The sequence below is a fragment of the Lolium rigidum genome, chromosome 2 (genome assembly GCF_022539505.1).
Source record: "Lolium rigidum isolate FL_2022 chromosome 2, APGP_CSIRO_Lrig_0.1, whole genome shotgun sequence".
NCBI classification, from domain to species: Eukaryota; Viridiplantae; Streptophyta; class Magnoliopsida; order Poales; family Poaceae; genus Lolium; species Lolium rigidum.
The window spans coordinates 84125957-84140482 of NC_061509.1; the positions used below are offsets into that span (position 1 = coordinate 84125957).

General features: G+C 42.9%; 1 protein-coding gene across 6 annotated transcripts; it reads right to left on the reverse strand.

Annotated features, from left to right (window-relative positions):
• LOC124692031 lies at window positions 1-4712 on the reverse strand. 6 transcript variants are annotated; one of them, XM_047225330.1, is made up of 5 exons: window positions 4447-4712; window positions 4228-4295; window positions 3506-3636; window positions 2460-2591; window positions 636-1436 (listed from the first exon to the last, which is right to left on the reverse strand). In XM_047225330.1, exons 1-5 carry the CDS (start codon window positions 4494-4496, stop codon window positions 1428-1430), a joined length of 390 nt encoding a protein of 129 aa, XP_047081286.1. In that variant the 5' UTR covers window positions 4497-4712; the 3' UTR covers window positions 636-1427. The 6 variants fall into 6 exon arrangements, 2 of the variants coding, with proteins under 2 accessions (XP_047081286.1, XP_047081285.1); XR_006999271.1 differs by adding an exon at window positions 1-286 and having other exon boundaries at window positions 1293-2591; window positions 3506-4295; window positions 4447-4709; XR_006999269.1 differs by having other exon boundaries at window positions 636-2591; window positions 3506-4119.
• Between the last annotated feature and the right edge of the window lie 9814 nt (window positions 4713-14526).

Consider the following 14526-nt stretch of genomic DNA (forward strand, 5'->3'; position numbering starts at 1 on the left):
TTGAAGCAGAATTCTCATACACCTTGGCATACCAATATGCTTTTCAAATACCATTTGGTCGTTGCCCACTCACATCATGCTTTATATCAGGTCTTAGCCCACCAATAAAACAACTCATCAGGAATGCTTCCTGTAGATAAGGATGGTCTCTTTTCACCAACTGCACACATTCCTCAAATTTCTCTATGTAGTGTTGGACAGAAGAGGTTTGCTGTAGATTTTTCAACATCTCGACTGCTTCATTTGCATTGGCTTGAGTAAACCGGTCAGCAATCATCTGACAGAACTGTTGCCAGCTGATCATTTGCCAGGGAATACATATATGCGAAAGGATACCAAAGTAGTAAAGAAAATATTTGGCATAGTACAAACATTTTATAGTATAAAGGCAGTGTGGCGCACCCGTGGATGATATCAATGTCTGGGAGAGATTAGTAGTGGCATTGTTAAACCCTTTTATGTAAAACAGTAATAGTGACTGGCCAGTTATTTTTGACATTAAGAGAACCCAAACCCTTTCTGGCACGTATTCCAACCACTTTTGAAAGACGTATTCCAGCCCAAATGGCATTGCATAGCACTTCTGTAATTACTGACATGCTTCCAGCAGCAGGTTTTACGATATAAGGATATAATTGACAGGCAGAACAATACCTAGATGAAAATAACATGACACATATGTACATGATAAGTTTTTTCTATTAGTTACCTAGCAAACATACATGATTAATGTCACTTACATGGAATAAAAAAATTCAACAATCTTTGTGTTGATTCAGATGGAGTAGATGTCTTTACAACCTGAATTTCATCTTTAAAAAATACAACAGGAACTAAAATCAACCGCCTGCTTTGAAAGGATCCAGCTATCAACAAAAGAACTTCTCAGTTTAGCCATGCCAGTCTAGCAACAACACTAAAAGCACTTCTCAGTTTAGCCGTACCAGTCTCGCAACAACAGTCGCATTAAAAGGACCGGACCTTTACTTGTTGATCGTTCGGAGCCAAACTTGCTCTCTTGTAGCCAATCACAACTTCAGAAGACAGACTTCACGAATTTGTATTCAAGTGGTCAACTGAATCTATTATTATAACATACAGGCTGGTGATATTGCCATAAATATGTTCTTGAAAACATTGATGAGTCGTTGAAAAGTCAGAAATGTATTGTTGAAAAATTTGAAATGAGTCGTGCTTAGGCTCCATTTTTATCTTGCTGAGAGTAAAAAAACTTTAAAGTGAAATAAATAATCACACAGAGTTACATAAATGTGAGTTTTTAACCAACTCACTTGTTTGGATCTTCACTGTTAAGGCCAATCTGGCGAGAACTCTTGGAAAAAAGTTCAGGGAGAAACCCAGTGTATTTGAATGAATGGTGGAGTTACCTCAAAAGACCCACAGATAATGACACATTGACACCACAATTAAAGAACCTGCAACACCATTGCTATATAGTCAAGAACACTTCGGCACACTGTCTTTATGCTCCTAAATGTTAGAGAGAAAATCATTAAGCCAAGGTTTCATCTATTACTTGTCAGACCAGAACGTTATACTCCTCTGTTACTATGAAGAGCAAATATGCAGTACATATATGTATAATCAGACAGGGTCTAAATATAGTGCCATTAAATGAATTTTTACATCTCCCTTTGTGAGATCATCAAAATGGCCTAGAACAGTGAGAGTGAGATATGTTCCTACAGAGGCGCATGATCTAAGTACTTGTATAAATAAGCATAGAGGAGCATAACCAGATAGCAGACTATATGATCATATACCATATACATAATGAAATAGTAATGTTACCATTTGCAAATTGCAAAATAGAAAATTCTGAGCGTAAAAGCCATGCTCACAAAGGAATTGAATGAAAGAATAATAGAAAGAAGAATAAGGACTTTATGACATAACAGAAGGGTGATGCGAAGAAAATGCATGCCTGTTTTTTTATGAAACCTAAGACTTGTATCTCAAAGTTTTTAGCCTCTAACTGTTTGCTAGGAGGCCTTATGGAACAAAATATAACTGTTCGCTAGGAGACCCAAACAATGCTAGAAGGCCTTCCTACTGATCTATAATATAGTATGGAAAGTCATTAGAACTAAGCAACGTTCTAAGCCATGTGTCTTGAAAGATGGGTTTGCACGTAAGGGAGGCTAGGAGAATTATGCGACTGACCCTGGGTAATTTTGTATGTACTTTTAATACTAATCTATTGATTAACAAACTTCTTATTTTCATAGCTATAATTTGGTACCATTGTACAGTAGGCCGGCAGTTAGTGCAAACATGTATGGAACCGAGCGGCTTAAGTATTTTAAAATTGCAGTCCGTGTATCGTAGAAATGATTATATATTAAGATGGAGAGAAAAATTGTGAAAGTATGAATGAAAACATCTGTACCATATATGTGCCCAATAAAGTACAAACAAATAACCAGGTTTCGGGGGACCTTGCTCAGACACGGGATGAACGGCGGGCAAATGCGGCGACAGCGAGGCCACGGTCTCCCAGCTCGGAGGCGGCAGACGCAGCGGCAACATAAGTAATTGGAGGCATCACAATTCTTAAGTGTAAATAAATCCTGTAATTGAACATATTACGGAAAATTCTCTTAATTCTCGCATGTGGAACATATAAAGCAAAGTAAGAATTAGTGGAGCTAATAACAACAGAATATGTGTTCTTGCATATTCCCTATCATTTTTTCTGTGAAGACAATAACCAAGGCTGCAGTGCACAATATTCACGTGGATTATCTATTCCTAGAGGTGAGTTAACCACCCTCATGGGCCATTCTGCTTCTTGCAATAATTGGTTTCGATGAATTTATCTTTCTTCTTAGCTGATCATCTCACTAAAATAATGGTTGAATATCTGAGTTCTCCCTTTTAATTTCCCAGTTTCTATTTCTAGTTATCTCAACATCACGTGATTTCGATATTCATGTTTGACAGTTATCACCAAGGCCATTTTCTCATGTTGGTGGGCTAATCAAGGTTATTTCATTTGTTCATGATCAAGAACCTGTATATATATTCTGGGGCTCTTTCTCGCCTTTGTACATCCTATGTTGTATGGTTGCAGCATGACATAACTGCTTATATCCGACATGGCACTGTAAGAATCTGCACACCTCTTTTACATATATTAGATCCCGGGGTTTCTTTGGTTGCCCCAAATCTAAATTGGTACCAAGCAATTTCTTGTATTTTTTCATCATACCTCTAAGTTGTTTGTACCAAGCAATTTCTTGCATTTTATGTTATACAGCTAGAATCCGTTGCATTGTTTCTGGTGCATTTTCGTTTCAACAGAACATTGGCACGCCTAATTTCTAGTTGCCATGCTGTCATTTGCAAGTGTCATGTTAAGTGGACCGTACATAAACCAAACATTGTTTTGTAAAAAGGAAATATAGCAAGTACCACTATACGACTTCACACCAAAATGCTTAAGCTCGAAAAGTATCACAAAAGTAAGAAGATAGTGCATTACCTGAACAAAGTCAGGTGAAAGGAATTCCAAACTTCGAGAAACATTCTTTCTGCCTGAACTTGTCCTCCAATAGAGTATCAACAAATGCATTGACACTTCGTATGAACAACCATAGCAGGAAGGTAGTGAAGCTGCAGAATACACACACAGATGGTACAACAAAATACCAATTAAATGGACAGCTTTAGAAAAAGCTAATGTATCGAAGCACAAGCTCGAGCATAGTATGATATAATTATGAAACATTAGTTCTTACCCTTGTGTCATTACGTTGTCAAATTCTCGGGCAGAACTATGAATCACTGTTCTTGAGAACAACATTAAACTGTACATATACCTATCGCACACAAAAAGCAAAGCCCTCGCATATCCATCACAAAATTCTAATCCACAACAAGTAAATTATGTTTAACACATGACTTAAAAGAAATCAAAGAAAAGGGAAAGAGATATAGAGACATCACACATGTACAGCATGGGCACGCTACTGCCGCTCGCATAAACACTATTTCCCAATGATATTAATTCCACTCTTTTTGTAGCAAGCAAACCATTAATCTTGCCAGCTGCAGCTACACTCGTGTGACAATTCAGCCTAGAGGCAAGTAGTTTAACTACAACAAGAATAGAGGAAAAGAGCAACCAAAAAAAATGGATGTTAGCACCTGTGAGGCATTCTATCAAACATGTTCATTGCACCTACACCAACAAAGGAGTAGTACCTTTGGTTGTGCATCTGTGGCGTTCCCATTTCTGTTGGTGCTTTAGACAAAGCTGGCACAGTATGGAGCTGCAAACAATCACGAGAGAATCAATTGGGCAGAAAAAGATTAGGGAAGGTGGAGCGAGCCAGCTGCCGTTGAACACATATAGTAAGAGTCTTCCTGTCTAATTTGGGGATGTAGGAAACGGAATCCACCGCCAGCGGCCAGAGATCTCACCATGGAAGATTCCCAATTCTTTTTTGCTCCGACTCGCGCCAGCAAAGCATCACAGGACCTTACTCCGCTCCTCCTCCTGAGCTCGTCTGCGGCAGGTGTGGCAGAGCCGACGGCCTCCTGTCGGAGTCCTTCCAGCAACGCGCCTCCTCCTCACGGCTCATACTCGTTGGCCGCGAGGTGGAAGATTTTACGGCGTCCTGGTGCCGTCCTCCCCGCGACGCGCCTCCTGGTGCTCAACGGAGGCGGTTTCACGGGCCGCCGCCGCCCTGCTCCTCGTGCAGCCTCGCCGCCTGCTCCCTGAGCGCGGCCTTCTCCTTGCGCAGCCTGTCCGCTTCCGTCGTGGCCGCATTCTTTATCAACCCAAGGATGTGGCTTGGTTCCTTGCGCCGGACCGACGACCGCCGCCGTCTTCTGCTCCAAGAGGACGCCGGCCCACTCGTCCGTCGTGGCTTGGGCGAGACATGGCGCCAGTTCGTGCCTGGCCTGCTGGTCCTGGTACGCCTGCGCCCCGGAGTGGATGTCGCCGCCGGCCGGACGTCGCAAAGTAGGCCTCGAGATTGCAACGACCGGCCTCCGGAAGATGCAGCGGAGCGCGTCGAGCGGCTACCCCGCGCATGGCATGGTGTGCCGGCCGCGCTGGCTGCCGTTGGGCGAGGACGCGTTGGAGGCCGCGGAGCCGACGACGTGTCGCCCACCGCTTCCACTCGTTTTGTGCGCTCTCCATATCGTCGCCGCCGGACAAGATGTGAGACAAAGAGGAAAGATAAGAGGAAAGGACTATTCGAGAAAGCCCACGCGTGCTGCAGAAGGGCGAAAATTTAGTCAAAGCATTCCGAGTTTCTGACCGCACCGCTCAACTGCTGAGGCTGACGACGTGACGGCACATGTAATAAAACCGCTAGAAACACCCAGGCCTAGAACACCACAAGAAAAAGCAGTTCGAATCAACACAGACAAAAACTGCAAGACGTCCCCATAACTTCACACCAAGCAATAACAGAACACACTATACCACGTGTCAGCACGGGAAGTACACCGAAAATAAACCTAAAAATCTGAGAAAAAAGATGTTTGTTGCCGAATAATATAGTAGTTATATGTTTATGTTGTATACATGTGTTACCTTCTATGTTGCATGTGTGTGATGATTTTTTGCCGTGATTTTTTGCAATGATCGGGATTTGTTTTGCACTAGACAAAAATGTGTTGCATTATGTTTCTGAAGTGTTGATATTTTTTTTGGCACTGTGTTTTCACATGCTGTGTGTCGAGGCGGTTCCTCGGCAATGCCCACCATGAGGGGCTTGGGTTTTTAGAGAAAGGCGATGACGGAAGTTCCGGGAGCGAGGCGGTACACGACGTATTCAGGTTCACGTCCCCACGGTGGAGGATCGCTACGTCCTGCTAGCAATCCACTATATGAATATATGGGTACAGGGGGCCGCCATAGGCGGAGTTGTTAAATCTAGTCTAGTTCTAATCTGTGGGTTGTGATGTCTAGGCGTGTCGCCCTATGTTTTATGTTTCTCATTGTGTGTCCCTAAGGGGTGCCCCTGCCTGGCTTTATATATCAGCCAAGCTAGGGTTTACAAGAGTCCTAGTTGGATTCATATTGGAGTCTTCTTTCCTTGTAGTCCAAGTTGAAGCGCGTGTAGGTCCAGCTTGTCGAGTCCCCGTGCTGGTCCACCTTCATAGTTTGCACCGGGTATAGCAATGTCGAGTACCCAAAGGGTTATGCCCACGTCAGTAGCCCCCGAGTGTCTGGCCGAAGTGAAGCTTCGGGCAGGGACTAAAGTTGTCTTCGCCGAATGACTTGATCATCTATTGAATCTTGTGCTTGATGTAGAGTCGAAATCACTTTTGGTCGGGTGCGCGAAGCGCTCCCGATGGGAGTAGCCCCCGAGTCTATGGGCGGCTGTTTTCAGCCACGCATAGACTCAAGTTGTACTACTCGTAGATCTTGATTGTTGATGTCGACGTCTTCAACTTTATTCTTCTTTGTTGGCGAGGTTGCCATATTTTTTATCGGGTGCGCGACTAGCGCTCCCGATGGGAGTAGCCCCCGAGCCTGTAGATAAATATGAAATAGTTATGTATAGGGTGTAAAAAATGCTAAGTCAAATACCGTACATGTCCTCGCGTTTCGAGAACATGATGCCGATAAGTCTGATGATTTCACTGATAGGGGAGTTGACGATTTGGATGATATCCCAGAGGAGCCGATGATTTGGATGATGGCCCAGAGGAGCCGATGATTTGGATGATGGCCCAGAGGAGCCGATGATTCAGATGATGGCCCAGAGGAGCCGATGATTCAGATGATGGCCCAGAGGAGCCGATGATTCGGATGATGGCCCAGAGGAGCCGATGATTCGGATGATGGCCCAGAAGAGCCGATGATTCGGATGATGGCCTAGATGAACCGATGATTTTATCGGGTGCGCGTCCAGCGCTCCCAATGGAAGTAGCCCCCGAGTCTGGGCACTGATGCTTGCAACCGTGAGTAGACTCAAGTTGAGCAACCCGATGTTTATAGTTTTCTTCAGGTGCCGTTGACACATTGTTGTTTATTTCAAGGGGCAAACCGCACCTTCAGCATCGTTGATGCCATTGTTCGTAAGTTTTTCGGTAGGTACATATATATGCACTTTTACCATGTCAATGCCGTTGGCAAATTTTGAAGGAGCAAATCTTAATTGCCCGTTTAAGCGTATGTGTATTCGTTGGTCAGCAAATTGTTTGAGTGATCAGTTCGTGTTGCAGGTCTTGCTAAACCCGTTGTATGTGCAACTTTTCTTTCAACCGATGTATGTTCTGACAGCAGCTCCCGACTGTATCGGAAGCACTAACTCTGCCGATGAGCCCGTTGTTCTTTGATATTTCCATAAGTAAAATATCGAATGTGGGTTGTTTTATATGTATTTCCAGACTCTTGCTATTTACGGCGCTCGTAGAGGCATCTGTAGCAGAGGGAAAGGTCGGCGTCCTTGTTTGTTTCATGATCCTTGCTATTTGCGGCACTCTTTGAGGCATCTATAGCGAAGGAAAAGAGCAAGGTCCCCGTTGCTTCATGATCCTTGCTATTTGCGGCACTCTTTGAGGCATCTATAGCAAGGGAAAAGAGCAAGGTCTTCGTTGCTTGATGCGTGTAGTTGACACGTCCGTTGGGAACCCCAAGAGGAAGGTGTGATGCGCACAGTAGCAAGTTTCCCTCAGTAAGAAACCAAGGTTTAATCGAACCAGTAGGAGTCAAGAAGCACGTCGAAGGTTGATGGCGGCGGGATGTAGTGCGGCGCAACACCAGGGATTCCGGCGCCAACGTGGAACCTGCACAACACAACCAAAGTACTTTGCCCCAACGAAACAGTGAGGTTGTCAATCTCACCGGCTTGCTGTAATAAAGGATTAGATGTATAGTGTGGATGATGATTGTTTGCGAGAAAACGAGTAGAACAAGTATTGCAGATTGTATTCGATGTAAAAGAATGGACCGGGGTCCACAGTTCACTAGACGTGTCTCTCCCATAAGATAAATAGCATGTTGGGTGAACAAATTACAGTCGGGCAATTGACAAATAGAGAGGGCATAACAATGCACATACATGATACGATGAGTATTGTGAGATTTAATTGGGCATTACGACAAAGTACATAGACCGCTATCCAGCATGCATCTATGCCTAAAAAGTCCACCTTCAGGTTATCATCCGAACCCCTTCCAGTATTAAGTTGCAAAACAACAGACAATTGCATTAAGTATGGTGCGTAATGTAATCAATAACTACATCCTCGGACATAGCATCAATGTTTTATCCCTAGTGGCAACAAGCACATCCACAACCTTAGAACTTTACATCACTCGTCCCAGATTTAATGGATGCATGAACCCACTATCGAGCATAAATACTCCCTCTTGGAGTTAAGAGTAAAAACTTGGCCGAGCCTCTACTAATAACGGAGAGCATGCAAGATCATAAACAACACATAGGTAATAGATTGATAATCAACATAACATAGTATTCTCTATCCATCGGATCTCGACAAACACAACATATAGAATTACAGATAGATGATATTGATCATGTTAGGCAGCTCACAAGATCCGACAATGAAGCACATGAGGAGAAGACAACCATCTAGCTACTGCTATGGACCCATAGTCCAGGGGTGAACTACTCACTCATCACTCCGGAGGCGACCATGGCGGTGAAGAGTCCTCCGGGAGACGATTCCCCTCTCCGGCAGGGTGCCGGAGGTGATCTCCAGAATCCCCCGAGATGGGATTGGCGGCGGCGGCGTCTCAGTAAGGTTTCCCGTATCGTGGCTCTCGGTACTGGGGGTTTCGCGACGAAGGCTTTAAGTAGGCGGAAGGGCAACGCGGGGGCCACACGAGGGCCCCACACGCCGGGCCGGCGCGGCCAAGGCCCGGGCCGCGCCGCCCTGTTGTGGCGGCGCCTCGTGGCCCCACTTCCTTTCCCCTCGGTCTTCCGGAAGCTTCGTGCAAAAATAGGACCCCGGGAGTTGATTTCGTCCAATTCCGAGAATATTTCCTTTGTAGGATTTCTGAAACCAAAAACAGCAGAAAACGACAAGCGGCTCTTCGGCATCTCATTAATAGGTTAGTGCCGGAAAATGCATAAATACGACATATAATGTGTATAAAACATGTAGATATCATCAATAATGTGGCATGGAACATAAGAAATTGTCGATACGTCGGAGACGTATCAGCATCCCCAAGCTTAGTTCTGCTCGTCCCGAGAGTGTAAACGATAACAAAGATAATTTCTGGAGTGACATGCCATCATAACCTTGATCATACTATTGTAAACATATGTAATGAATGCAGCGATCAAAACAATGGTAATGACATGAGTAAACAAATGAATCATAAAGCAAAGACTTTTCATGAATAGTACTTAAAGACAAGCATCAATAAGTCTTGCATAAGAGTTAACTCATAAAGCAATAAATCAAAGTAAAGGTATTGAAGCAACACAAAGGAAGATTAAGCTTCAGCGGTTGCTTTCAACTTATAACATGTATATCTCATGGATAATTGTCAACATAGAGTAATATAACAAGTGCAATATGAAAGTATGTAGGAATCAATGCACAGTTCACACAAGTGTTTGCTTCTTGAGGTGGAGAGAGATAGGTGAACTGACTCAACATAAAAGTAAAAGAAAGGTCCTTCAAAGAGGAAAGCATCGATTGCTATATTTGTGCTAGAGCTTTGGTTTTGAAAACAAGAAACAATTTTGTCAACGGTAGTAATAAAGCATATGTATCATGTAAATTATATCTTACAAGTTGCAAGCCTCATGCATAGTATACTAATAGTGCCCGCACCTTGTCCTAATTAGCTTGGACTACCGGGATCATCGCAATACACATGTTTTAACCAAGTGTCATAAAGGGGTACCTCTATGCCGCTTGTACAAAGGTCTAAGGAGAAAGCTCGCATTTTGGATTTCTCGCTTTTGATTATTCTCAACTTAGACATCCATACCGGGACAACATAGACAACAGATAATGGACTCCTCTTTAATGCATAAGCATGTGGCAACAATTAGTGTTCTCATATGAGATTGAGGATATATGTCCAAAACTGAAACTTCCACCATGATTCATGGCTTTAGTTAGCGGCCCAATGTTCTTCTCTAACAATATGCATGCTCTAACCATTAAAGTGGTAGATCTCCCTTACTTCAGACAAGACGGACATGCATAGCAACTCACATGATATTCAACAAAGAGTAGTTGATGGCGTCCCCAGAAAACATGGTTATCGCACAACAAGCAATTTAATAAGAGATAAAGTGCATAAGTACATATTCAATACCACAATAGTTTTTAAGCTATTTGTCCCATGAGCTATATATTGTAAAGGTAAAGAATGGAAATTTTAAAGGTAGCACTCAAGCAATTTACTTTGGAATGGCGGAGAAATACCATGTAGTAGGTAGGTATAGTGGACACAAATGGCATAGTGGTTGGCTCAAGGATTTTGGATGCATGAGAAGTATTCCCTCTCGATACAAGGTTTAGGCTAGCAAGGTTATTTGAAACAAACACAAGGATGAACCGGTGCAGCAAAACTCACATAAAAGACATATTGTAAACATTATAAGACTCTACACCGTCTTCCTTGTTGTTCAAAACTCAATACTAGAAATTATCTAGACTTTAGAGAGACCAAATATGCAAACCAAATTTAGCAAGCTCTAGGTGTTTCTTCATTAATGGGTGCAAAGTATATGATGCAAGAGCTTAAACATGAGCACAACAATTGCCAAGTATCAAATTATTCTAGACATTTTAGAATTACTACATGTAGCATTTCCCGATTCCAACCATATAACAATTTAACGAAGAAGATTCAACCTTCGCCATGAATACTATGAGTAAAGCCTAAGGACATATTTGTCCATATGCAACAGCGGAGCGTGTCTCTCTCCCACACAATGAATGCTAGGATCCATTTTATTCAAACAAAACAAAAACAAAAACAAACCGACGCTCCAAGCAAAGCACATAAGATGTGATGGAATAAAAATATAGTTTCAGGGGAGGAACCTGATAATGTTGTCGATGAAGAAGGGGATGCCTTGGGCATCCCCAAGATTAGACGCTTGAGTCTTCTTAAAATATGTAGGGGTGAACCACACGGGCATCCCCAAGCTTAGAGCTTTCACTCTCCTTGATCATATTGTATCATCCTCCTCTCTTGATCCTTGAAAACTTCCTCCACACCAAACTCGAAACAACTCATTAGAGGGTTAGTGCATAATAAAAATTAACATGCTCAGAGGTGACACAATCATTCTTAACACTTCTGGACATTGCATAAAGCTACTGGACATTAGTGGAACAAAGAAATTCATCCATCATAGCAAAAGAGGCAATGCGAAATAAAAGGCAGAATCTGTCAAAACAGAACAGTCCGTAAAGATGGATTTTATCGAGGCACCAGACTTGCTCAAATGAAAATGCCCAAATTGAATGAAAGTTGCGTACATATCTGAGGATCACGCACGTAAATTGGCATATTTTTCTGAGCTACCTACAGAGAGGCAGGTCGAAATTCGTGACAGCAAAGAAATATGTTACTGCGCAGCAATCCAAATCTAGTATGAACCTTACTATCAAAGACTTTACTTGGCACAACAATGCACAAAACTAAGATAAGGAGAGGTTGCTACAGTAGTAAACAACTTCCAAGACTCAAATATAAAACAAAAATACTGTAGTAAAAACATGGGTTGTCTCCCATAAGCGCTTTTCTTTAACGCCTTTCAGCTAGGCGCAGAAAGTGTATATCAAGTGTTATCAAGAGATGATGCATTGACAGCGGGGTTTGGAGTTTTCTCAACTATGCATTGTATCTTATCTATGTAAGTTTCAGAGGCTCCCTTTTCATTACCCTTAGGCTTGCTACTCTCATCAAACAAATTTTCAGGAACAATCCAATGAAAATTCTTTTCTAGTGCCTCGCACATTCCCAAGAGCTTGCAAGGTATCGATGTTTTAATATCCCCCTCATAATTAACTTTATTAGTGTACTTTTGTCTATCTTTTTCCATCTTCTCAAGGGTGCTAGCAAAGTTTGTATAAGAGCCAAGCATATTATATTTAGTAAAGACCTTTCTAGTTTCTCTTGCTACATCACCAAATTCTTTAAGAAGGGTTTCTAGGACAAAATCTTTCTTTTCTCCTTCTTCCATATCACTTAGTGTAAGGAACATATGCTGCATTACAGGGTTGAGGTTAACAAATCTAGCTTCTAACATGTGTACTAAAGAAGCAGACAGCAATTTCATAAGTAGGAGCAAGTTCTACCAGGTGTCTATCTTCAAAATCTTCAACCGTACTAATATGAGTGAAAAAATCTTCTATATTATCTTTCCCGAGGATAGACCCTCGCCCTACCGGTACATCTTTAAGAATAAACTAAGGATGAAACATGATGAAGTAAGTAAAGTAAATGCAAGTAACTAATTTTTTTGTGTTTTTGATATAGAGTGCAAGACAGTAAATAAAGTAAAGCTAGCAACTAATTTTTTTGTGTTTTGATATAATGCAGCAAACAAAGTAGTAAATAAAATTAATCAAGACAAAAACAAAGTAAAGAGATTGGATTGTGGAGACTCCCCTTGCAGCGTGTCTTGATCTCCCCGGCAACGGCGCTAGAAATTTGCTTGATGCGTGTAGTTGACACGTCCGTTGGGAACCCCAAGAGGAAGGTGTGATGCGCACAGTAGCAAGTTTCCTCAGTAAGAAACCAAGGTTTAATCGAACCAGTAGGAGTCAAGAAGCACGTCGAAGGTTGATGGCGGCGGGATGTAGTGCGGCGCAACACCAGGGATTCCGGCGCCAACGTGGAACCCGCACAACACAACCAAAGTACTTTGCCCCAACGAAACGAGTGAGGTTGTCAATCTCACCGGCTTGCTGTAACAAAGGATTAGATGTATAGTGTGGATGATGATTGTTTGCAGAAAACGAGTAGAACAAGTATTGCAGATTGTATTCGATGTAAAAGAATGGACCGGGGTCCACAGTTCACTAGAGGTGTCTCTCCCATAAGATAAATAGCATGTTGGGTGAACAAATTACAGTCGGGCAATTGAGAAATAGAGAGGACATAACAATGCACATACATGATACGATGAGTATTGTGAGATTTAATTGGGCATTACGACAAAGTACATAGACCGCTATCCAGCATGCATCTATGCCTAAAAAGTCCACCTTCAGGTTATCATCCGAACCCCTTCCGAGTATTAAGTTGCAAAACAACGGACAATTGCATTAAGTATGGTGCGTAATATAATCAATAACTACATCCTCGGACATAGCATCAATGTTTTATCCCTAGTGGCAACAGACATCCACAACCTTAGAACTTTCTCATCATTGTCTAGATTTAATGGATGCATGAACCCACTATCGAGCATAAATACTCCCTCTTGGAGTTAAGAGTAAAAACTTGGCCAGAGCCTCTACTAATAACGGAGAGCATGCAAGATCATAAACAACACATAGGTAATAGATTGATAATCAACATAACATAGTATTCTCTATCCATCGTATCTCGACAAACACAACATATAGAATTACAGATAGATGATCTTGATCATGTTAGGCAGCTCACAAGATCCGACAATGAAGCACATGAGGAGAAGACAACCATCTAGCTACTGCTATGGACCCATAGTCCAGGGGTGAACTACTCACTCATCACTCCGGAGGCGACCATGGCGGTGAAGAGTCCTCCGGGAGATGATTCCCCTCTCCGGCAGGGTGCCGGAGGTGATCTCCGAATCCCCCGAGATGGGATTGGCGGCGGCGGCGTCTCAGTAAGGTTTTCCGTATCGTGGCTCTCGGTACTGGGGGTTTTGCGACGAAAGCTTTAAGTAGGCGGAAGGGCAACGCGGGGGGCCACACGAGGGCCCCACACGCCAGGCCGGCGCGGCCAAGGCCTGGGCCGCGCCGCCCTGTTGTGGCGGCGCCTCGTGGCCCCACTTCCTTTCCCCCTCGGTCTTATGGAAGCTTCGTGCAAAAATAGGACCCTGGGCGTTGATTTCGTCCAATTCCGAGAATATTTCCTTTGTAGGATTTCTGAAACCAAAAACAGCAGAAAATAGTAACTGGCTCTTCGGCATCTCGTTAATAGGTTAGTGCCGGAAAATGCATAAATACGACATATAATGTGTATAAAACATGTAGATATCATCAATAATGTGGCATGGAACATAAGAAATTATCGATACGTCGGAGACGTATCATTGCTTCATGATCCTTGCTATTTGCGGCACTCTTTGAGGCATCTATAGCAAAGGAAAAGAGCAATGTCCCCGCTGATTACCATCCATTGCAGCACTCGTATTTTCAGAGGCTGTTAGATGATAACTTCAGGTATAAGAAGTCTTCATTTCCTCTTGAATTCCAATACACCAGCGCTCCCGATGGGAGTAATAATTCCAGCACACCGGCGCTCCCGATGGGAGTAATAGTCTTTATATCTTCTTGAATTCCAATACACCGGCGCTCCCGATGGGAGTAACCGCAATAGCT